At 38.6% G+C, this 23752-nt stretch overlaps 1 protein-coding gene across 2 annotated transcripts in view; it reads right to left on the bottom strand.

Moving 5' to 3' along the window:
* Nucleotides 1-74: 74 nt before the first annotated feature.
* LOC118275938 (dynein beta chain, ciliary-like) overlaps nucleotides 75-23752 on the bottom strand; it is a 42680-nt gene continuing 19002 nt past the window's right edge. Inside the window, exons 31-82 of one of the 2 annotated variants that reach the window (XM_050695263.1) lie at nucleotides 23497-23627; nucleotides 21816-21930; nucleotides 21231-21455; nucleotides 20838-21024; nucleotides 20521-20699; nucleotides 20193-20388; nucleotides 19837-20047; nucleotides 19433-19574; nucleotides 18890-19046; nucleotides 18551-18791; nucleotides 18234-18435; nucleotides 17920-18144; nucleotides 17416-17754; nucleotides 17184-17332; nucleotides 16715-16933; nucleotides 16374-16611; nucleotides 16102-16294; nucleotides 15775-15952; nucleotides 15236-15364; nucleotides 14831-15050; nucleotides 14538-14699; nucleotides 14046-14245; nucleotides 13445-13611; nucleotides 12802-12980; nucleotides 12512-12589; nucleotides 12253-12414; nucleotides 11775-12023; nucleotides 11444-11555; nucleotides 10951-11213; nucleotides 10500-10580; nucleotides 10202-10417; nucleotides 9830-9978; nucleotides 9403-9562; nucleotides 9048-9214; nucleotides 8710-8911; nucleotides 8325-8455; nucleotides 7409-7693; nucleotides 6688-6943; nucleotides 6420-6601; nucleotides 6083-6214; nucleotides 5699-5831; nucleotides 5144-5370; nucleotides 4404-4527; nucleotides 4163-4299; nucleotides 3768-3963; nucleotides 3464-3637; nucleotides 3160-3228; nucleotides 2285-2467; nucleotides 1923-2096; nucleotides 1399-1547; nucleotides 727-921; nucleotides 75-314 (exon numbers count right to left, since the gene is read on the bottom strand). In XM_050695263.1, coding sequence (XP_050551220.1) covers nucleotides 215-314; nucleotides 727-921; nucleotides 1399-1547; nucleotides 1923-2096; nucleotides 2285-2467; nucleotides 3160-3228; nucleotides 3464-3637; nucleotides 3768-3963; nucleotides 4163-4299; nucleotides 4404-4527; nucleotides 5144-5370; nucleotides 5699-5831; nucleotides 6083-6214; nucleotides 6420-6601; nucleotides 6688-6943; nucleotides 7409-7693; nucleotides 8325-8455; nucleotides 8710-8911; nucleotides 9048-9214; nucleotides 9403-9562; nucleotides 9830-9978; nucleotides 10202-10417; nucleotides 10500-10580; nucleotides 10951-11213; nucleotides 11444-11555; nucleotides 11775-12023; nucleotides 12253-12414; nucleotides 12512-12589; nucleotides 12802-12980; nucleotides 13445-13611; nucleotides 14046-14245; nucleotides 14538-14699; nucleotides 14831-15050; nucleotides 15236-15364; nucleotides 15775-15952; nucleotides 16102-16294; nucleotides 16374-16611; nucleotides 16715-16933; nucleotides 17184-17332; nucleotides 17416-17754; nucleotides 17920-18144; nucleotides 18234-18435; nucleotides 18551-18791; nucleotides 18890-19046; nucleotides 19433-19574; nucleotides 19837-20047; nucleotides 20193-20388; nucleotides 20521-20699; nucleotides 20838-21024; nucleotides 21231-21455; nucleotides 21816-21930; nucleotides 23497-23627 — 9270 coding nt within the window. In that variant the 3' untranslated portion in view covers nucleotides 75-214. Of the gene's footprint in view, nucleotides 315-726; nucleotides 922-1398; nucleotides 1548-1922; nucleotides 2097-2284; nucleotides 2468-3159; nucleotides 3229-3463; nucleotides 3638-3767; nucleotides 3964-4162; nucleotides 4300-4403; nucleotides 4528-5143; nucleotides 5371-5698; nucleotides 5832-6082; nucleotides 6215-6419; nucleotides 6602-6687; nucleotides 6944-7408; nucleotides 7694-8324; nucleotides 8456-8709; nucleotides 8912-9047; nucleotides 9215-9402; nucleotides 9563-9829; nucleotides 9979-10201; nucleotides 10418-10499; nucleotides 10581-10950; nucleotides 11214-11443; nucleotides 11556-11774; nucleotides 12024-12252; nucleotides 12415-12511; nucleotides 12590-12801; nucleotides 12981-13444; nucleotides 13612-14045; nucleotides 14246-14537; nucleotides 14700-14830; nucleotides 15051-15235; nucleotides 15365-15774; nucleotides 15953-16101; nucleotides 16295-16373; nucleotides 16612-16714; nucleotides 16934-17183; nucleotides 17333-17415; nucleotides 17755-17919; nucleotides 18145-18233; nucleotides 18436-18550; nucleotides 18792-18889; nucleotides 19047-19432; nucleotides 19575-19836; nucleotides 20048-20192; nucleotides 20389-20520; nucleotides 20700-20837; nucleotides 21025-21230; nucleotides 21456-21815; nucleotides 21931-23496; nucleotides 23628-23752 lie in introns of those variants that run through there. The other variant, XM_050695265.1, reaches the window with a different exon arrangement.

The following is a 23752-nucleotide window of genomic DNA, read 5'->3' on the forward strand; positions in this document are numbered from 1 at the left end:
ACCACTCGTGTCAATATAACTTCAAAACTTTCCAGAGGTAGGTACTAAGATGGAGAAAATAAAACTCAATCGAAATAAATATAAATATTTATTAATCTAAATGAGAAAATGGTTTACAAAGACAGTTTACACAAACATAATGATGACATGCACAACACTGAAAAGATAGCACTTCGCTATATAACAAAATAATAATAAGGGTAAATAAATAACTTTAGACTCCAAGCAGCAACGCCACTCCAGCGAGGGTCCAGCGAGTTGGTTTGTCCTTGGTCTTCAGATTGAAAGTCCAAACGAAAGTTGGGCCTCGCAAACTGTGGGAAAATTGTAATATTTATTAAAACAACAACGTCATGCCTTTTTAGCCCCGAAGGGGTAGGCAGAGTTGCACATTACGACACGTAATTACACCCACTTTTCATCATTTGTCTTATAAGTCCCATGTAATAGGAGGTGAGCCTATTGCCATATACTGGTCACAATTCCAGACTCCGTGCTACTACTGAGAAATTTTCGAAAAACCGAAAAAACCCAGTAATACTTTGCCCGACCCAGGAATCGAACCCGAGACCCCTTGTTCGGCAGTCACACTTGCAACCACTCGACTAATGAGTGACACTGACTGCAGTGTAATATTTATTAATAATAACTAATAAGAACTTTCTATTTTCTGTTCGTTTAGTTTTAAGGAGTTTATTAGCACATACATATGCGATCTAAACTCACCGAATCTTATACACTGGACACTCATAGACGTTTCGCGTATCCTGCTTATCCTGCGTGACGGCGCGGACGAAGATGACGGGCATCATGGGGAACAGCTCCATCATGCGGGACTCCACTATGCCGCCGGTCATGGTGTCCCAGCGCGCGCCTTCCATGAACAGTCCGTGAATGTTGGCACCTTCCCGAGGTGGGGCACTGTGACATAGCGATTGAGAATTCAGTGATTGATATGATGATAGATAATGAAACATAGAGTCCTAGATCAGTAGTCCTAGATCTTTTATTCAAATAATGAATCACCTATCACATTAGGTCAATCCTTGATGGATGAAGTGATTAAAATTACTAATATCTAAAAACTTCGGTAAAAGATAGTTATTTTTTATGGTATAAGCCGGTAAACGAGCAGACGGATCACCTGATGGTGAGCAATTGCCGCTGCCCATGGACACCCGAAACACCAGAGGCGTTACGAGTGTGTTACCGGCCTTTTGGGGGTTAGGAAATTATGGATTGTTGGGGAATGGGGGTTGGGAAGATTGGGAATTTAATAGTACAAAATGTAAAACATTTTATTAGTATCTAAGTATAGATTTAAGTAATTTTAAATCGTCATTATTCTTCTTGCTTTAACAAACAAAGATTGATTATCATTTCTGTGAGAATACTTACTTAAAGTCCTGCCGACTCTTCTTAGTGACGTCACAATTCAAACACATTTTATCTAGAGGCCACTCGTTCTTACGGGCCGTCTGTTGCATGATGGCGGTCAGGAACGACTGAGGGTTGAAGAAACCTGCCAGCCACACTGCTGGTGGCAGCTGGAATAAATTATTCAAAGTTGTAAAACATCAATACTGCATCAGCCAGAATACTAAAATTGTTGTCTCTCTCATACGCATGTTATAATATTATAACAAAAGTATATGTATGACGAATGAGATTTAGCGCCTGTTTTAACACCTTCTACATGTGCCCGATAAATCTATGTGACATATAGTGCCTACAAATTACGTTCTTAATCGAAAGTTATCTGATACATAGCGGCTATCCGGACATTGTAGAACAAGTCCATTTAAGTATTTCATTAATAAGATCGACATTTTCTAATATTAAGATTCATCTCATTTATGATCATAACTTTATTTACGAGCACTTTTTAGAAATATATTGGTAACTTAAGCAAAATGACGTACGGCAAAATCACCAGTCCAGTTTTCAAGTTCAGTCAATCGTATGCAAAGGTCGGCGAACCACGCAGCCAGCCCCAGCAGGCTAGGGTATGCCAGTTTACTCCACGATTCAGGCACATTGTCCATGAACAGAGACTCCATCAGTGCCTCCATATCACCACTTATAGTCAACTCGCCCTGTTATTGAAGATATTAGAATAAGAATAAAACATTTAAATTCGGTAAAATTTTAAAGAGGCCGATATTAGAATAGGAATTAAGAATATTAAATTCGGTACTGGTATGGTAAGTTCGGTACAATTTATTGATTTCATTCAATTCCAATTTGTTCTATCATTCTTTAATATCATCCTAAAGTTTCTTACCTTAAGACCTAATTCAGTTTCCTTCAATGACCTTCGAATTTCTCCCATGAGTCGGTTCATTCGCTCACACTCTTGCATGGCTACGATAGTGAATGGAGTCAATTCTTCCACTTTCCCCATTAATTCAGCCAGATTGAATGGCTCAGGAACCCTGTCCATGATGTCCTCTAGCAAAATGCGAATCTGTTAACAATTGGTTAAAGGACAATGCTCAAATTATTTTTGAATGGAGTTATAAATATGATATGACTGTTATTAGTTCGAAGCTACACTTTGGAACGACACCTAGCTTCACTAACAGACAGACCGACTTTCAAAAGTGCCCAATTTAGAATTAATAATTGAAATAAATGCTTGAAAAGTTAAAGGACTTTGAGTTTTAAAATACAACTAGAGTTCCCGTTTTACTACGTACCATATTTTAGGCACCGACGATTTTTTTAAAGTTTATTACTGTTTTTTTAACGAGTTATAAGTGTGGGAGAGCCATGCTTCGGCACGAATGGGCCGGCTCGACCGGAGTAATACCACGGCCTCACAGAAAACCGACGTGAAACAACGCTTGCGTTGTGTTTCGTTGTGTGAGTGAGGTTACCGGAGGCCCAATTCCCCCTTCCCAATCTTCCCCATCCCCATTCCCGAACAACAACCCTTAAATTCCTAACTCCCAAAAAGCCGGTAACGCACTTGTAAAGCCTCTGGTGTTTCAAGTGTCCATGGGCGGCGGCGATTGCTTACCATCAGGTAATACGTCTGCTCGATTACCGGCAAGTCCCATAAAAAAAGAGTTCTTTTTTACTGTACGGTACAGTACAGTAACAATAACTGAAAACCAGCGATACATCTACGTGATGTATGGATGTTGAAAACGTTACCTGTTCGTCTTTAGTCATGCCACCTCCAGCTTGAGCGCCAGTGTCTCTCGGTTGCATTTCAAACACCACCTTTAGGAAGTAACACCTGAGTTATAAACTGCGGGAAATTCTGATTAAGGGGATTTTAAAGATATGCAAGCGATTTATATATAAAAAAAATGAAATAAATTAAATCTAAACCCCATCGAAAATAAAATGTTGGTGACAATTATCTTTAACAACTTTCCTTAGATCTCTACACAAAAACGTTATGGTGTATTGTATATGTACAATTTCTAGAAGTATTAAGGCACTGTCAAGTTACCTTGAATAGTCTTTCGGAGACAGTAGTCAGGTATCCTATTTCCGCATTAGGATGCAACCCGTACAAATAAGGAGTTTCATCTGGTAGAAAATCGTCAATGTAGGCATGATAGCCAACGTAGTCAGAATTGGATGGTGATATGAAGCCAGGGGCTAGTTGCAGTTCACCGTCCACCTGGAAAAAAAATTAATCGTATTATTTTGCATAGTATTTCACACCTGGATTTACCAGCAGTAGAAAATATTTTAAGAAATGTTAATAATATAAAATTATGAATCTACAGGATTCTTTGTGTTGTACTCACCAATTCTGCCTGCATGTATTCAAGTAGGAAGGTACGACAAAGCCGTCTATCCCAATCGTCAGTAATGTGTCCGCCGTACATGATCTCCCCAAAGAGGTACCGCAAGTCCTCCCACGGCACTCGAGGATTCGCTTCCAAGTAGTTGAACAATACGTACACACAAATTGTCAAATCTCCAAAGTTGAATGGGTATACCCTACGAGACAATTTTAATTATAATGTGTTTTGTACCATAAATCAGATTGATCTATCGTCAGGAAGTGGGTGAAACAAACACAAAAACGGATCGAGCTAAATAAAATCGTTTAAAAGAAATGGCCAACTTATTTGCTTTTATATAAAACACTGATTTATACGGGAAAACAGTATTCTAGAACCTGAACACAGAAGATTACCTGTTCCATCCTTGAGGGCCGAACTTACGTCTCTCAGCCACGACGGCATGGAAGTAACATAGAGCAAACAAAACTGATTTAAACTCCGCCTCTTTGCTGCACATCTCCAGCGTTTCCTGGCTGAAGCAATCTAGAGCCTAGAAAAGAATATCTTAGTACTTATTAAAATATATCAGTCTATAACTATCTTACTGCTGACAAACTCCTCTTTTTCCACGGAGAAGAATTTAGCTTAATGTACCTTATGCAAATTCGCCCACATGCCAATAGGTGGTTCATTGGTAATTTTGATTGCTGACTCCAAGATTCCTTGAGGTATAATGTGGTACTTGGCATCAGCGGCCGGCTCGGCGCTTAAGAACAACCTTTAATGAAAAGAGTAAAATAATATACAAAGTCAAAATAGTTTATTTCAATTAGACCAAGAAGGCTGGCTTTTGAACGTCAGTGCAGATATTAAAATATTAAAATGTCTCTTGGTCAGTCCTCTAGTGAAGTTAATTGCTCGTTCCAAAGTGAAGTGTAGATGGAGAACAATGAGCAAGATAGCTTCCATAGTAGCTTTTCCATCAGGTTTACAATACAATTCTTGGTAACATTGTTTCGTTGGTTTAACTATGTGAGGACAATGTAACACCATTATTCAGTCAAATAGATAGAAAATAGAAAATAGCCTTGAGGACAAGAAAATAAATTAAAGTTGGAGCTGACGAGTCCCATTTGACGGCGCCGGTTCACGAACATAACACATTTAATCACATTGTAGGGAATCGAGCGAACCAACCCCCGTGCCACCGCGAATGAGACTTTTGAGTGAGCATCACAACTCCAAGCTGACACAAATGCATTCTACTAGTCTAGTTTTATTTTAAATAATTACATTACATGGAAGCTATCGGAGTTGGCTTCTTAGATTGTGCGAACTATAATTATTATTTTATTAAGTTGCCATAATGGAACCTGGAGATAAACATATCCTACCTGTAGCCCGGCAGAGGATTTTCGAAGCATTCTTCCATTTTCTTCTCAAGCGCTGGCAACCAGTTCTTGACCAAGTGAATATTTTGCAAGATGACCCAGTCTCCATTGACGGATGCGACGCCCATGCCTTGTTCCGCTACTACCTCTTGACCTTGGCCTAAAGACACGATATGGAAATTCTTCTTTTCCGTCGAGTAGCCAACTTTGCGTCCCAGCTTTTCTAAATCCTGCAAATGTGTTTAACGCTCGTTTTATTCAACCTTTCCTAAATTTAAAGAAAGTACTAAGCTAGGATAGATAACACTTAACGTCATTATTGTTTTCACCAAACACTACAAGTAAGACGTTAGTTTAGGTACTACGTCACTTTAAGTAACTTTTATTTAAGTCAAAGTTTAGGGGTAAGTGATTGGTAAAAACGGCCATGAGTATTTCAAATATTTACACTGTCTATAAAAGAACAACCTACAACATAAAAGAAACAGTTACAGAAAGTTGATCCTAATTATAAATAATATTTACACTCGTATGTTTGAATTCAATGCTACATATTACCTTCAACGGATCGACACCAGGTGACAGAATAAAGAACATAGCAGTAGTGGCATTACTTTCTTGGTACGATACATCTAAAGGTGGCGTACGAGCCTCAACGTATTTCGTTCCCAGATTCTCTTCGCAAAATGCTCTAGAATGATTGTGAAAAAGGATTTTACAAATATCTTACATATTTTCATGATAACTATCGTGAGACATATTAAAAAATTACGTTTTACTTACTTAAATTAATGGAGAAAAGCTAACATAGTTAAAGTTTATATAAGTTCGATGAGAAATAGCGAAAATAGAACAAAATTAGACTTTTTGATTCCACGGGGATAAAACTTAGTAGATGAATGCTAAATGCTATTTATAACGATCATTAAAATGTGAAAGTACCCAGAAGCGTAAGACATGCGGTCAGGTCGCAAAGCGCGCATTATACAAAGGCGCTGCAATGCTGTCTTGTTCTTCCATTCACCCGGCAACTTGTCTCTCTCAGGAGCTTCACCTTCCGTATACTTCTGCCATCTGGTTGACAAAAAGGTTTCGTTAGTATAACGCTTGTTTGAGGAACGGATCATAGAGGTGAGGTTCAGAATTACAAAAATAATAAAATGTACTTGCAATTGCTTGAACCTCTGCATTAAAGGTGAAAACAATCCCATATTTAAAATTACACAATAATATGTGAACGCTTAACGCAGAAGCCATATCCGAAAAGATTATTAATTACCTTTTGGCAGCCCCTTCTATATCTTTGTCAAGATTTTCGAATGCGTCCATTTTAGAAAGCGCGATGACACCACCCCAGCATTGGTTACTCAGCCAAGGGTACGGCGATATCTCCGGTGCCACTGCGAACTTCAACAAGAAGTCCAATTCCATCGGATCTACTCTACCTTCAGCTTGCAGAACCTGATAGGTAAAAGAAAGGTAAATAAGTAGAATTAATTTATTTCTAATTTTAATATTGTTTACTGAAAGACTGTGGTATAATATACCTGTAAAGTGATAAGAAACAGGAAGATAAGCTTGTCCCTTTCGAAGAGTCCTCGGCTGGTGTAGACAAAGACGGCGAATGTGATGCTATCGAGCAAGTTATGCACGCGTTGCTCGAGTTCCGGTGCTTGCCCCGCTTTAGCCAATGCTTCCTTGAAGACGACGCTGTACGCCTTCAGCGAGAACTGGTACATCGGGTCGATCTTGTACAAGTCGTTCAAGATGAAATACAATAATGACGCTCTTGCAGCAGCCCGCCTACCAAGGAAAATTACTACTTTATTTGTGACTAGCTTCTGCCAAGGGCTTCGCCCCCAAACCCGTGGGATAAAAAGTGTCCTATGTCTTCAAGACCATAATCTACTCTTGTTCCAAATTTCATCCCGATCCCTTCCGCCGTTTTGACGTGGTTGCTAGACTAGGTAATGGTGTTAACGATTCACGACTAAAGTGATATTGCGATATAATCATTATAATATGCATTCATAATAATATTATAAAAACTGTCTTTATGACACGAAAGGTTTTTTATTTTCAACCATTACTCTTGCAACTTACGAGTTACGTGACCATGGGTCCTATTTTACTTACTATATAAGTTACGAGTTAGCGTGGCCAAGGGTCATTTATGTATGCCATACAATTACTCTGTCGCTTCGGGACATAAAACAAACAGGGACACGTTCTCTTAGAGTGTAAAAGTAAGGGGTATTTTCAAATTACCTATACTTCTCTCTAGCGTCATCAATCTGTACTGCCGTTTTCTTTCCTTCTTCCACTTTTATCTCAATATCTGCAGCAGTCTTCTTGGTTGTTTCCAAATTAATTACGAGTGCTGAGTCACTCAGTATGTCAGGTCCGGCCGAGGACAAACGTTTTAGTAGATCGTCTTCCAAAGTTTTCAAAGTAATTTTGAAGTCATTCTGTTGCTTCGTTAGGCCTGATCGTAAGGATTCTAGATCTGGACGTTCCGCCTTCACTACTTCACCCAAAAGCTGTTCTTCTAACCTTTAAATGGAATTCGTATATCATTAGAGCAGGGAAACCTTCATGGTAACCTCTGCAGTTGTTATAAAGCTTTGTCTCGATTTATTTAAACTCCAACAAACCGAGTCCATATTTCAAATGGAGAATGAAAAACCAAGGATTGATCGTAAAAATCGGAGTCGTTCAAATACGTCTCAGTCTCGTCTACGGTCGGTATTTAGACAAATATAGGTGAGACATAAGTACCTATCAATTATTTTAACTATTCTTTAAAATCCATTGCTATGAACTCGATAAGGCTAAAAGTAACCAATGAAAGATTCTGGTAGTATGATTGTTCGGAAACTTCTCCGAACCGAACATAAAAACTTCTTGAACATAAATACTTTTTGTTTGCTGGCTGGCGACGGCATCAGAATTTGAAAAAGTGACGGCATCAGAGGGAGGATCGCGACTCGCACTTTCGCCCGAGCAGCTGTAAGCATCACATGTAGGTACGCGTCGCGCGCATCAAAATTATTATTTTGTTTTTTTCTCATATTTTTCTCATACCGTTTTGTAATCCGTTGTACATAAATAAACCAGTACCTATTATATTTTTATATTATTATACAGCCCAAGTATTCTCTCCCTAACAATGATAATAACTAACCCATCTTTAGTGACGGTGAAATTGATGAGCGTACACTGCGCTTGCATCTCCGGCTGGTAGTGGGGGTTAGCTAGCTTAGTTTGCAGCATGAATCGGAAATTCGGGTGGTAATCTATCTCTCTGTCTCCAATCTGAAATTAAAAAATCCTTAGAAGAATGCTAAAAAATTTAATGATGCGGTTTTATTAAAAGGACAGTCAATTTTGAGCACCAAGACAATTCATCCACGTAACCAAAAACCACTCTCTGGAAGTAGTACTCTACTTGAAATAAACCAATTGTCCATAGCAGTAAATCTTCAACTACCCATACCATATACTTTACTGTTTTCACACATTTTGATTTTCGTAGTTAGTGTAATATCGAGTAGTTAGTGTCCACTTACTTTGAGCACTTTCCCCTTACGTATAAGTACTCGGCCTAACAAGGGGTCGAGCACAGCGTCCACAGTCTCGCCAATATTCTCCAGCATCACTACCTCACCATTACTCACACCACGCTCAATTCGGTCCAGATAGTTTCGCTGGGTCAGTCGAACTACGACCAAAGTATCTCCGTATTTTTGTTTTATCCATTTTATACCTTGTCTGTAAAACAAAGTGTTGTAAAAATTTTGTTTGGTTGTTCGGTGGACAATTTTATCCAAAAATAAATCTATCCCAAACAAAAAACAAGGCTAGGAAGATTCCTAAATATTTTATACCGTAGTGTATATTAACTCACAATTGTGGATCTATCATCAGCGGCCATCTCGCGGAGTTGGTGAGTATAGTTGCATTCTCTGTGCTCATAGTATCGGTGGGCAAGCCTTCGTTGTTCCACGAAGCTACCATCGCGTCATCTGTCAGCATCGACAACGGATCCAAACCCTCAGTTGTGTCGATTTTGGGCTAAAGCAACAAAATTAATAGTTGAAAGGAAGAAAGATAATATGTATTGTATTTTTGTCTTGGAAACACCTTATTGTAAAGTTTGAGCCTCAGCCCGATGCTTTTTTTTCGGGGTCAGGTGAGGTTCAGTTTGTGCCGTAAGGGTAGACAAGCCTAGAACTAGAATTAAAATCAAAGTAAAAGCTTACGTTGGTCTTAGCAAGCGTAGGTATCCAATCGTTGTTGATGAGTAGCATGCGGTAGCGGCGCATGAAGCAGCCCACGTAGGAGATGAAGGCGGTGACCAGTAGAACATCTCCTGGCAGCATCACGCCTGACTCTTTCAAGTTAACTACTGTTGCTGACCATCTGGGTAGTGTGCAAAGGTAATAGGCAGGTTGTGTTAATAAATGCTATAGAATTAGTACATTTCATTCAAAATTATGGCAATTTTACATGATCAAGAAAATTGTAAAATTAAAACTAGGTACTTCTTTTTATTTTTAAGTCCAGCACGTGCTGGCAATTATCGGAAATGGGTCGATAATAATGATAATAGCGGAAATGGGTCGATAATAATGATAATAGTGGATTATCGTCAACAGTTTTAAAAGCTGACATTTATAATCTACAAACCTGATTTTCTCTGAAGCTAGACCGTTCACTAATCTGTTTGCTAGATCAATAGTTGCATTAGTAGCATCGGCTTCAGCCTGACATTTCATTTTCTCGTTCACTGCCTCCTGGAAGGCTTTCAGCAGCAATTCCAATTTCTCTTCGAGTTCCTATCGTAAAGCAAATCTTAGTCAGTTATTTGTTCCAAGGACTTCTGTTAAAATAATATAAACCTAAACAACTTTATTAACAAACTCAAATACTTAGTCAAATTTATTTAAATACATTTTCAACTTAAACGTTTTGTAAGAAAGTTGAAAATCAAATGAAAATGAAGAACTGTTTATTATCATTGATATTAGATTCTTTTTCCCACAACAATGAAATACTTACAGCGATCTGATCAGTAAGGAAGGCGAGTTTGTCTCTCGCGGCTTGCAGCTCAGCATTGGCAGCGTTGAGGGCACGTCTTTTGGGTTCTACCACAACATACACCTCGTAGAACTTTACAATGTTGATCACCCACGCACACAGACCGGCCGCGGCCGCCGACTTAGACATTATGAATCCAGGATTGAATTCTGGATTCTTTATGTATGGTTGTACTGCCTGAGACACAAAAGGTTTCTTTAATGGGCGTTCGTATTAAGGCAGCATTACATTGCAACTAAATATAATATGAAAAATGTACCTTAACCACGTCAGGATGAATGTTTTCCTTATCGTAGTACACAAGATCATTCAAGAACTGATCCACTTTTGCCATCATTAACTGGAAAAAATGGTCATAGATTAGTACCTATCGTCACAAGTACCTATATCATTAAATGTAAATTATTGTTTCAATATATTTTAAATGCTCTGACATTAAGATTGAACTTGAATCCTATTGCACGGGAGTAAACACTACTGCATGGTTGGAGCGGTGGCTGGGCAACTGGCTGCCGTGCATCGTGTAGCGGGTTCGATTCCCGCACGGAGCAACTCTTTTTGTAATCCACAATTTGTTATTTCGGGTCTGGGTGTGATATGTATGTGAAATTATATGTTTGTAAACGCACCCACGGCACAGGAGAAAATCCTAATGTGTGTCAACGTTTTTAAAAAAGAGAAAAATAAAATAACACTTGAAATAGACTTACTTTGCATCCCTTCCAAGATCTATCTTTCGGTAACTTGCCCTTCTTAGCGAAGAGTACAAGTACCGCCGCACAGACGTTGACCACGGCATCGGGCGGCGAGCCGAAAGACTTCAATTCTGTTAGATTGTTCTTGTTCAGTGTATTCAACGCTTCCTGGGCTGCGATCAGCGCCGGCTCAGCCTTCGCCAAGTCATCCGCGCAAATCTTAGCCTTAATTGTTACGTCTTCTTCTATAACTTTTACTTTCTTCTCCTCTTCCGCGGCTGTAGTTGTTATAGATATCGTGAGTATTGTGGGACATGTTAGATATTCATTATAAGGTATTAAATACCTTTATAGTGTAATTTCTTTAATATTTTTAAACTTATGTAAAATAGGATTGTTGTCAATTTTAATAATTTTGATGGATACACGTGTTAATAAAATGGCTTTTCTCGAAAAATATCAGATGACTTAGGTATGTCTTTATTTTAGTTTATTTGAGATACATTACCGAACGCTTTTTCTTTGGACACCTTCTCACTCTCAGCGCCGACCACTTCAATGAGTGCCTCGGCGGCTTTGTTTTTCTCTTTTAGAATAATTTCTTGCTCAGCAAGAGTCACCTGCATAGGCACACAAATATGTCATTAAAATGAAGGCAAACTTTTGTGGTGAATAATGAGAACCCATATTATAACTAATAATAAAACTTGGTTCAAAAATCTTATATTGATGAAATCCCTAATCTATATCACCACCATAGACTTATTATTAAGCCATAGTCTTTTATTATATTTATTAAGAAACCATCATAGTCTTCTATTATTAGAATAATAGATCACCTTCAACACAGCGACATCACCAGCACACGACGCTAACTTCTCCAACCCGTTCTCCAGCCTTATAATCATCATCTTGAGATTTTTGGTCTTCTCATTAAGCAGTTTGCTGTACAAAGCGATCTGTTCCAAGAAGGTCTTCGGTGTCGTATAGTTAAACCGTTTCTCGTTCTGGTAATATACTTCCGACATTTCATTCACACTTTGATGTACGTGTGACATAAATCTCGACACCGGATCTACTAATTCTTCCTGTAAGAGAAACGCTTTAGGTTTTATTGAGCACAATATTTTATCAAAAATCTAAGATTTTTTACTACGCATTTTAAATTTAATTTTAAAGGTATTACGAGTATTAAAACTTGATAGTCATTTAAAGAGAATATAACTAGAAATCATCCATTGTTGACTATATTCAGATAACTAAGTTTTCGGCTGGAGAACGAAAACGGGAATTCTGAAAAGTAAATATTGTTAGTACCGGTAAACATTCCACTTCAGCTATGAATCGTTTGGAGACGGAGCGCAACGCTTCTTGCGGCCAAGCGTGGAACCAATCAATCGCAGTACAGTTGACAAGAGATGGGAACTTGCGCGCGCGCACTCGCAGCGTAGCGCCCACAGGAGAGAAACACAATATCACCTGGTAATGAAATAACGTTTGGAATGATGACAAAAGCATGTATCATATATAATTTTATAACGGCTGTATAAAAAACTATTGGAGTGAAACTACGAACCTTGAGCAACGTGCGAACTCGGTTAATGAAGAAAGACCAACAGTTTTCTCGGGTGTCAGGCACACCGGTTGCTTTAGTCTACAATAAAAATATTGGTACAGTAAACAATCATTATGTAGCTTAGTGTATACAGGATAGGGAGTAAATGAGCAGATGATCTGATGGTAAGCAATCGGCACCGTACATTTCGTCCCAAGAATTTAAAGTTTTGTTACAATATTATTTTTATATAGTTTTCCTAATTGGCAAAATGAGTATAATACAATAAGCAGCATCTTTCATAAACTAACCTCTCCTCTGACTCCGTTAATAATATTTTCAACATCTTCATCTGGGAACAACTCTGCTATCTCCCCAGAGGCTAGCAAGTCGTTGATCAGCACCAAGAAACGCTCGTCGGCGACCTGTCCGTCAGTCATCAGGAACACATTGCCGATCGCCTTCAAACCAGCTTTCAAGTTCAGACCAGCTGAGACAGAGAAACAAAAATTAATTATTTAATCATATTCCTATCAATATTTTCCAAACAGGATTAGATAATGGTAACTGCAAAAAAATAACTGAAGAACAAATTTAATATCGTTATAACTTCGATCTGTTAGTCTAATTTATTCGTCTGAAAATTTTTGATTTTTGCAATAAACTTTGCGTCATACTCCAATCTTTATACGCGAACTAGCTGACTCGGCAAACTTCGTACCGACTCAAAAGAAAATCCTCACCTTTTAAACCTTCCGTGGACTTATATGGACTATAAAATTTGCCAAATCGGTGTAGCCGTTCTCGAGTTTTAGCGAGACTAAAATTAAATAACAGTAATTGTTTTTTAAATAAAAAGGGATAAGACTAGGCACACGCAGTTGTAAATATACGTGCGTGTGAACCTAGTCTAAGCACATTTCCTATTACAATACAACATACTGACAAACTCACCTAAATCAACTTTAAGGTCATTCATGCTGTATCCTTTACGCAGCTGTATCTGGAACACTTCTAGCGAGGAGATGAACGACGACAGTCGGGAGAGCGACTGTTTGCCCGACCCGCCCACGCCAACCAATAACGCGTTGCCACGTGGAGCTTCCAGGATACGATTAATCCTTATAAGATAAACTTAACATTAAAACTTTCCAACACCCCTTACAATTTCTCACCCCTTCTAATTTGACTACCTCGTTGGCCGAGTGGTTGCAAGTGCGACTGCCGGGCAAGGGGTCTCGGGTTCGATTCTCGGGTCGGGCGAAGTATTACTGGGCTTTTTTCGGTTTTTCGAAAATTTCTCAGTGGTAGCACGGAGTCTGGAAATGTGCCCGGTATATGGCAATAGGCTCACCACCTATTTATTACATGGGACTTACAACATAAATTGTGAAAAGTAGGTGTACACAGTGGCATTACGTGTCATGATGTGAGCCTCTGCCTACCCCTTCGGGGATTAAAGGCGTGACGATATGTATGAAATGTATGTATGTATGTTAAAATTAGAAATGAAAAACAAAAAAAAAATGTTATACCGCCGCGGCGTAGATATTACCTGCAAATATGGTACATGGCATCTTCAAAGAGCACCAAGTTCATAGTAGCCACAAGATCGTTGTACGCAGAGAGTGATTCGTCCAAGAGTTTCTTGATGTGGTTCCAGTCCTTGATGGGGAAGTACTTAGGATCTCCTATACCCTCCGCAAAGTGGCAGTAGATCAAAGGCTTCTCCATTATCACATTTTCATCGTAGTCCTGAGACAAGATAAGAGTTCCGGCATTTTAACGCATACTTTCCGTTTTCATAGAATTTATGAATTATAAATAATATAATACAATTTCTTTAAAATAAAAACTATAAGTTTATTCGTTCCCGGAACGCAAACTATCGTTATACTGAATTTCACTACAATAGCTTCAGTGATTTAAATGATAGTTCATAGTTTGTAGAAAAGTAGTTTCTAAGGTTTTGTGAACAATTAGTAAATGATCTTTCACTTTTATATTTCTATGAAAATGTCGATCTGAACTGATAAAACAAACTTACTTCACAATTTTTCTTGATCACCTCGAACATAAGCTTCGTGAAAGTATCGTTATCGCTGGCATCGACTAGCTTATCCGAGTACACTCGAGTCGCTTCGTGCATCCACAATCTGAGAAGTTCAGATGGCGTCTTGATAGCGTCGCCAGTTGCGAACAATAAGCCCTAAAATATAACGAGCATATTACAAAATGAAGGAAGTAAGGTGCATTCAATTCTAGATTCATTCAGATATACTCAAGACTATAAAGATAAAGATAGACAGGTAAGTAAACAAGAAACAAATAAATTCCTACCTGGAATATACTGGACAGATCCCGCAGATTGAAGATGTAGTGGAACTTGATGGCCGTAGGTAGGAAAGTAGAGGAAAGCTTAGTATGTAGAGCCAAAGCCACTCCTACTAGGACCTCGGTGTATCGATACACCACCGGAAGGTACTTGTTGACAGGGTTCATCAAGTGCTGGATCAAGATGCTCTTGTAGATGTGGTGGCACGCGTCCAGCCCGGGGAAACTAATCGAGACGATCAGGCAAGTTAGTCACTACAGAGACTAGCTATTATTATAGTAAATTATATGGGTACGGAATCAATCCTTATTTTCTTACTTTATAGTAACTAGTAGTACTATATTCGTATCAATAATGGTATGAATGAAAAACATAATTCTGTCACAGTCTCAAATTAAAAGTTGAATTACCTCACTGCGAAAGTGCAGAAGTGTCTTTGTAATCTAGGGTCAATAGTAAACGAGCCGGCTGTAGGATTCATGCACGCCACAAACATGCAGTTCGAAATATCTTTCAGCGTCAATTTTTGTCTGTCGTACCTGAAATATTTAAACTTTTTGCTAAACCAGATAATACTGCGGCTCATAAAAGAGTTGACTTATGACTTGGGTCTTCTAGATTTAAAACACATTACTGGTTCTCTTTTAAAATAGACATAAAATCTTCCAAAAATATGCAAGCAGACTTTGTTTAACGTAAGTCTAGAAATGGTTTATATTTTCCCACTTCAGATCTTTCAATCATCATGTATCATCATCATCATCAGCCGAGAGACGTCCACTGCTGAACAAAGGCCTCCCCCTTGGTCCTCCACGTAGAACGACAAGTCGCCATCATTCATGTATATTAGACATTAAATACATATATATTTTAAAATGCTAGTCTTTGAGGTATATGTACCACAATGGTCTGAAAATATAGTACAAAACTGAATACAATTTGTAGCTACCAGTGCTTGTAATCCATGAATTGTCGGATCAATGTATGCGGCTGCACAGTCCCGTACTTGTCTACCTCGGGCATGTTCATGTCATCCACGAAATAAATCATGAACTTGCTGCCAGGCGGTCCGAAGTTACGACCCGACTTCTTCTCCAAAGGTTTTTCTAATACTCTCTGAATCATTTCTATAATGGTATTCTATTGTTAAAACGTTTGCTTCTTTAAAATTTATTGAATGTCAATAAACGACCAAAACAGCGAATCATAACGTAATTATTGCTTATGTTAACTGGTTTTATGTATATTTATTTGATGAAAATCTTTTAAAGTTTACCTGATGTGGTATAGAAGTTGAGTGGCACGTTAACGATAGCGTACGAGTCTGGCAGCGCGGCTAGTTTAGCCGCTACGCTCACAGACTTGCCACTACCAGCACTGCCCACTAACATCACTGGTTTCTGTTTCTGAATCAGCAGGTCCATGAAGAACCTCGTACGAGTCGTCTCGTTAGTCGCTACCAACGTCGACTATTCAATTATTTTTGAAAATTAGTATTCATTCTGGGATTGTATTTCATGTATCAATATTTAAAAATATGATAAATACCTGAAGAGGAATATCGGGATCCAATTCAAAACTCACGACTTTTTCAGACCACGGTAAAAACTTCTTAGTTTCTGGATCAATGAAGAAACTGAACACGTTACCCGTGGACGGGAACTTAATCTGCTTGAATTCATTACAGAACCATTTGCTGAATTCATTACGCCAGTCAACTATTTGATCTTGGAAAAGGGCTGAACCAAAGCCCCATACGACGGAGAAGACGAAGTAAGTTTCGTACCTTAAAATAACAACGAAAGCTTGACACAATTAGGCACTTCACATTTATTAAATACACTTTAAAAACCTGATTAACAAAGTTGTAGTAAGACAAGCATCCTCACCAATCCTTAGGACAGTCACTGGGCAACAATGTCTTGTTCAGGAAACACTCTAGCAAGTAACAGCTGAGCTGTATTTGTTGTAGCTCTGTAAGCGGTGTTATTTTCTTGTACTTCTTGCAAGACTCCAGCAACGACGGTATGTACTTGTCGAACATAACTGTTAGCATCGCCTTCTCTGATTCATCATCTCTCGTTGTGTCTATCCATGATGCCACAAATCTATGATGTAATGCAGTATTATCAGTAAAATAAGAAGTGAAAACATGTAACTATTTTCTAAAATGTTGACGCCATCCTATTAAACAAAAAAAGACTACATCGACAATTTTCCGACTTACGTTTGGTTGGAGCTGGAGCAACTGATGGACATGTTACATGGTTACAACAATATTGAACAAAACAATTTTTAAATCGATCTTAAGCAACATATTTCCTTAGAGACAACATCAAAAGCAACCATGAAACTCACGGATTCCATCCCAAGTCCTGAGGATTGATGTAAAGAATACCAGCTCGTGATACTGTTGCTGGTGTGGCTGTCCTCAATGTGGCAATTTCAAACAAAAGCCGCATTGATTTTGTCAAAGCAATTCGTTCGTTACTGGCGAGTGTTAACACCTAAAATTACAAAATTAAGACGCAAAATAACATATTTGCTTATTCAATGTTGACTAGATTTTGAACAGAAATCTGTAACTTACTTTATTGTCATCCATTAGGGTGTTCAAGCTTTCAATCCACATAGGATCAATGTCTCCATCAAGAACGATCCACTTCGGTCCATCGCCCGGCATATTAGCCATGTCACGCATGATGGTGGAGAACAAACCATCTTTCCATTCTCTAGTGGCCGGGTTAATGATGCCGAAGAGTTCGTCGTTAGTCACGGCTTTAGGATCAAGATCATTGTAAAACGGCTTTTGCTTCAACATGTAATAAGTCCTATTCAGACATTGCCAGACCATTGACTTGCCAGTTCCCGCAAACCCAACGATGAAGACCGAGTGTCTCACAGCGAACAGTTCTACTAGCTGCACCATCTTAAATAGAAATAAGTGGTAATTAGTACTATAACAAAATCATAGTTAAGCTTAATTAAACTTAACCATCAGCATCTATCTCATCCAAAGCAACCAAAGTTATACGTTACTTTATTTATTATCAAAACAAGAACGACAAGGAAGATTCTGTAGCAAATATGTTACCTTCAAAATGAACCCTGGCTCCGGTTGAAGCTTCATGGACAAAGCACCATCTACCAAGTGTTTCTCGAAGTCCATGTCACGTTTCCTGGGCACGTCGAGGGCGGGGAACAGATCTCCAATCAAACCCATAAACACAGGCATGTCGTCAGTTACGATTTTAGGGATGTTGAAATCTCTCAGAGCTCTCATCAACACTTGATCTTCTGGTCTTAAGCGGTCACCACGCTAAAAAGTATATTAGAATCTGTATAAAATTCTGACATCACATTATTCTTGGTTAAAAGCAAATAAAAGAATTATGTTATGCTATTTACCTTTAAAGAGCCAGCCACCACCAACACCGATTTAATAGCCCTCAAACCCCAATCGTAGTGATCTTGTTTCGAAAGCAGTTCGCGACACAGAGTGTACAACGTGATGAACTTGCGCGCTAGGAGACGAGCATCCTGGAACCCTTCGGCCACCAACATGATCTCACAAATCAGCTCGAAGTCGGGCACCACCATGGCACATGGTCTGCGTGATAATTTTAACAAAAGCATTTTTTAAGATACCTCATTTTCTAGTGGAATCTTATATAAAATTAGCATTTTGTTATTTTATCGCTATAGATTTTATTATCATTACTTACCTGAACAGTGCCTTCAAGTTCTCAGGTAGCTCAGTTCTTCCCGCGTAACCCGGATTCATGGTGATGAACATACCAACCGTGGCTACGAGGCTAATGTGTTCTCCCATGAAGTCGAATTTCTTTTTCTTGGCTTTAATAGCATCTAGTACACACTTCACTTGGACTGACACTACGGAGAGCACCTCCACTGAGATCCGGTTAAACTCATCGAAACATCCCCATGCGCCGGTTTGACACAAACCTTTAGTAGGCAAAAATATCAATAAAAGTACAGATCTACTACAAAAAAAAAAATTCTTCCATACAAATAAAAATTATAACAAAAAGCTAGGTAAAAACCTTTATAAATATTGCCGCAAGATTTGTAATCCATTTGTTCGGAGCAGTTGAACACATAGACCATGATGCCGAGTGCTCTGCCCAAATCTTTCGTGGTTTCCGTCTTCCCAGTACCAGCCGGACCAGCTGGGGCGCTGCCCATTACCAGATGCAAACTCTATGAGGATAAACAGAAATAAATTGAAAATTATTCTGAACCACATTCGGTGACAGAAACCTCTTTTGAAATTAATTTATGAATCAAAGAAAATAGTAAGAAAACTGAGGTGTTTTATAGTGATTTACGAAAGCCATAGTTAACATCACCTCATAGCTGATGCATGTAGTCCGTACATTTAAAAGCTACATGGTCCTACAGAGACACTGCAGTCATACGTTACGGTAAAAAAATTACAGTTATTATTCTTAAAATATCTATGTAAAGCGAAAATAATTTCTAGATCAGGGATTAAATTAATATACTTATAATCTAGTCTAGGTAATAAACATCTAGACAGATCTAAGACAGATCTACATTCTAGACCGATTGTAAATTTATTTTACCTGTGTCAAAGTGATATAGCAGCGATCAGTTAGAGGCGTGATCACAAGCCTAGGCGTGTTCCCAAGGTACTCATAATCATACATAAACTGTGCGTCACAAATATTCGCAAAGCAATGCCCCAAGGCGTTATCCCAACGATGTCTGAAATATGTGAAGTTAAATATATAAAGCGGTGTTTAGGATTGCAGCTACAAATTGTTACTCAAAAACTATAAGTTGAAGATTCATGAATACTCCTTGAAACTATAAAAATTAATTTATTAGTTTACTTGCAAGTACCTACTTTCTACCGAATGAAGTCGCACATAAAATTGTCACAACTTGATTTTTAAATATTTTGTGCAATCGCTGTCAGTCAATCAATGCAAAACGCCTAATATACCTAAAGTATGCGTTCAAGTACCTCAACTGGCTTTGCCACTGAAAGGCATTAGACGACTCAACCTTCGCCACAATAAGTTTAGCGACCACGTCTCGGGAGTGCACGTCAATCGTACAGATCGTCATAATCTTCTGTCGGTCCCCCACTGTCAAGTCACCAAGTAGCAACACAATCAAAGCGTTCAACTGCGCAATTTGTTTCTTTTGATAATCTTTTAACGCATTCTCATAACCTGAAAATTTCATAATGACCCATTTCAAGATGGAGTAGAAATTGTAAATTCATTTTTTTCAATGTCTCGTTATAAAATATCATCATACGTTTGCTAAAATAATACAATAAAACATTTAAAAACTGCTATAAATTAGACACAGAACCTTCTTCGAGTTTTTCAAAAGCCTGGTTAGTCTCCGTGGTCCACCAGATCTGAGTGCCAACGAGAGCAGGCTGTGCGGGCCAGTCGAACACCCATTCGTCTCGAGGTTTCTCTTCATATGACTTCACACTGTGTGCTAAAATATCGCGTATAGTCATACGCATGCAGTCGGTTACTCTGTTAAGCCATGTTTCCACCTAAAAGGTTTTATTTCATTAGATCCTAGTTTGCTTTAGATATCACTACAAGAACTGGCTTGGTCTAAAGGTGCCAAATGCAAAGGTAAAAATATTGGTTGACTGGTCTAAATAGATAAAGTTTTAAAGTACCTTTCCAGAACAATCACAGCAGGGAGCTTTGAATGGCACATGTTCCTCGTTCTCCTTGGATATTATCTCGATGGCATGCTTGCTGGTCGGGCTAGGGAACACAAGCTTCGCCAGATTGTCGTATAACTTCGGCAAGTGCCGACACACCGCCGGGGGATTATTGCCGTTCGACAAGATATCTGATTACCAAGACACATGTAATAATATCAGGTAAATTCTTAAATTAAGTTCTAGACTTTATAAAATACAGAAACCTGAACTATTCTAACACATAATACGGGTATTCCAACAAAGCTTTTCAACTAGATCGCACTTACCAAGCAAATCTGCAGACGACACGAAGTAAAAGCGAGGATAAGCCAATCGCTTCGTCTCCAGATAGTTGTTCAGTGCCTTCTCGCACTTGTTCAGGTGCTCCATCAATTCTTCGAGATTTTCTTGCAGATTCGGTTTATTCGTCGCCTGGATTACATTCGGTGTCGTAGCTATATCTTTCAACATTTCCTACAACAAAACCATTATGATAACATTATTTTTTTCGAAATTGCTCAAGACAAAAGTCCCTCAATCGACACGTGGCATTGTAAGGGCTAGACGAATGGAGACCAATCAAAACGTGTTTGCCAGAAACGCGTCAACGTCACTGCCTCGACTTTATCTATTGATATAGAAGATGTACTTACTCGTGAACTAATTGAAAACACACTCACCTTAAACGATTTATCAATAATATCAAACCTCGCCGAGTCCTCAGGTAATTGTGATCGAATATCGTCGGAACCTACGAAAATGCTCTCCAAGTACTGCCATTTACGTTGTACTTCAAACCATAAAGCTATCACAGCGTCAGCAGTGCCCAGCTTCTTCTGCCATTCAGTTACCTCCATTTCGAAGAAGCCAACAAACTTGGAAGACATCATATTTTGTACTTGATTCTATAAGACAAGGAAATGCATCGTATATTATTATTGTATTTACTTCTCTCCATAAACCTCGTTTATAATATACTAGTGATTCGTTTCCTTGAAACATTATCTACTATAGCTACATCCGCGCGGTTTCACCCGCTGTTCTCGGTTCCTTTTAATCGTAACGTGATTATTTATAGCTTATAACCTTCGTCGATAAATGCGCTATCCAACCAAAAATAATTATTCAAATCGGACTAGTAGTTTCTGAGATTAGCGCGTTCAAACAAACGAACTCTTCAGCTTTATAATATTAGTATAGTTTCGGAAGATAAGCTACAATAAACTAGCAACACACAAATACTGAGTGCTACATTTCATGGTCACCTGGTTGTCTTCCAGAGTCTCCACGAGCTCCTCACTAGCTCTAGGCAGTTTGGTTCCAGTTCTGTCATGTTTGGTGTAATCGAATTCCATAACAGCCCAGGTAGCCTCCAATTCCCTAGACAAAAAATGAAGAAAGGATATTAAGGTGCTATTATCTCTATATATGTTACAGCCAAAGTAATAAATCTTGATATTATATATACTGTCTAGCAATTATATATAACGACTACTCAATTTAGATAAAGTGATAAATGACACAAAATTAATCACATTAACTAGCAATTTTATATACTATCTTCGAAGACTTGGATAATGTAATAAAACGAGTAGCATGCAAGCAAACATGCAGCATGTAGCAGGCAGGGTTTCTGTCATGGCTCCGGCGCTGCGGGCCTTCGGCGGCCCCACGCGTGCTAATCGTCGCAGACGGCTTTCGCTCACCACCGCAGCTTCGGCTTGTTGGCCGGCTTCGCCGGCCAGCCTCAGCCGCGGTGGCTCGCTAGCAGCCTCCTGCTCCTCAGCCCGCGGGCCGCCTCGGTCCTACGCGCCTACGCGATTTTAAATTACACTCTAGAGGTAGGACAAACAAGACTACGTGGAGTCGGTTTTGTAGCAATTCGGTTCTGTCACTAACTTTTGTTGCACAGCATATTAAATTTTTAACCGACATTATTATTTCATTGTTACAGGAACTTATAGCAAATTAGTTTGATCGGAATTATGTATAGGGCACTAAAAGTTCACTACCACCATTTCCCACATAAGTCATTAGGCCTACTAACGTTATGCGACTCAAATTTATGCCAAAACAAATTAGTCTTTGATCTTAAAGACTAATTTTTATTCTTACAAGTTATTCTTACTAGTAAGAGTCTTGTGACATTTTGAGTTACACATATATTATTACTTTGACTAACTTGGACTTCCTATTATGAATAATGTCCAGATAAAGTGATTAATTTATTACATTATCTAGTGAATTTGGTATTTATATACAATTATTCATAATGACCAGTCATTATGAATAATTGCTATTTAATCACTCTGACTGTAACATATATAAAAATTAATTGCTGTTCGTTACTCTCGCTAAAGCTTGAGAATTTTGGGCCGATTTGGCAAATATTGGTCTTGAATTATTTGTGCAAGTCTAGGGCAGGTCTAAAAGGGGAGTAAAATATTATGTACGGTACGAAGTTTGCGCGGGCCAGCTAGTCTTTTATAAAAGATTGATTAAGTCGAGATACAAGAAGAAATTCTTTACTGCTGTAATAATGCCGATAGACTGACTGTACGGTTGACTGGGCATACGAAAGTAGCGCAAGGTATCGCAGTTTTTAGTAAGGGAGCCCACGATGCTAAATTTGGATTTACTCGAGCGTCGTAGGGACCTATATCGACCTCTCTTCCCTTAATCTGACGAAAACTCATTGAAGTTGGATTTGTTTTTAATTTTTAAACCCCCCTTCTAGTCAAAATCAGTTATGTGGTGCGAATATTCAACATAACACTAGGTATTCACCATTTATTAATCTAACGCGCTCGGATAACTACCGAAATCCCTTCATAGACTCCCCTACTATTTTTGTAGTCAATGAAAAGGCGATAAACAAGAAAATCCTAGAGTGGGGAACAAAGTATTGTTTTTTCTATCTTTAACATTCTATTCCACGTAACATACTTGAGAGTCTTCTCCATGGCAGCTTCTTTAACAGATTTATCAACGATAGTTTTCACCTCTTCTTCAAACTTGTGTAGATTGAGAGCGAGCAAGTCTGCCAGTGTTGTGTCGTCATCGATATGGAACTTAACCTGTGGAGATTTAAGAAAATCGAAAAATGGTGTTATAATGGTGCAACATGAAGGATAAAATATTATAATTATAGCATTAACGACTTAAATACATGTAATTTGTGCTGTAATTAAGGATCATAGTG

This window comes from Spodoptera frugiperda, chromosome 8, assembly GCF_023101765.2.
Source record: "Spodoptera frugiperda isolate SF20-4 chromosome 8, AGI-APGP_CSIRO_Sfru_2.0, whole genome shotgun sequence".
Classification (NCBI taxonomy): Eukaryota; Metazoa; Arthropoda; class Insecta; order Lepidoptera; family Noctuidae; genus Spodoptera; species Spodoptera frugiperda.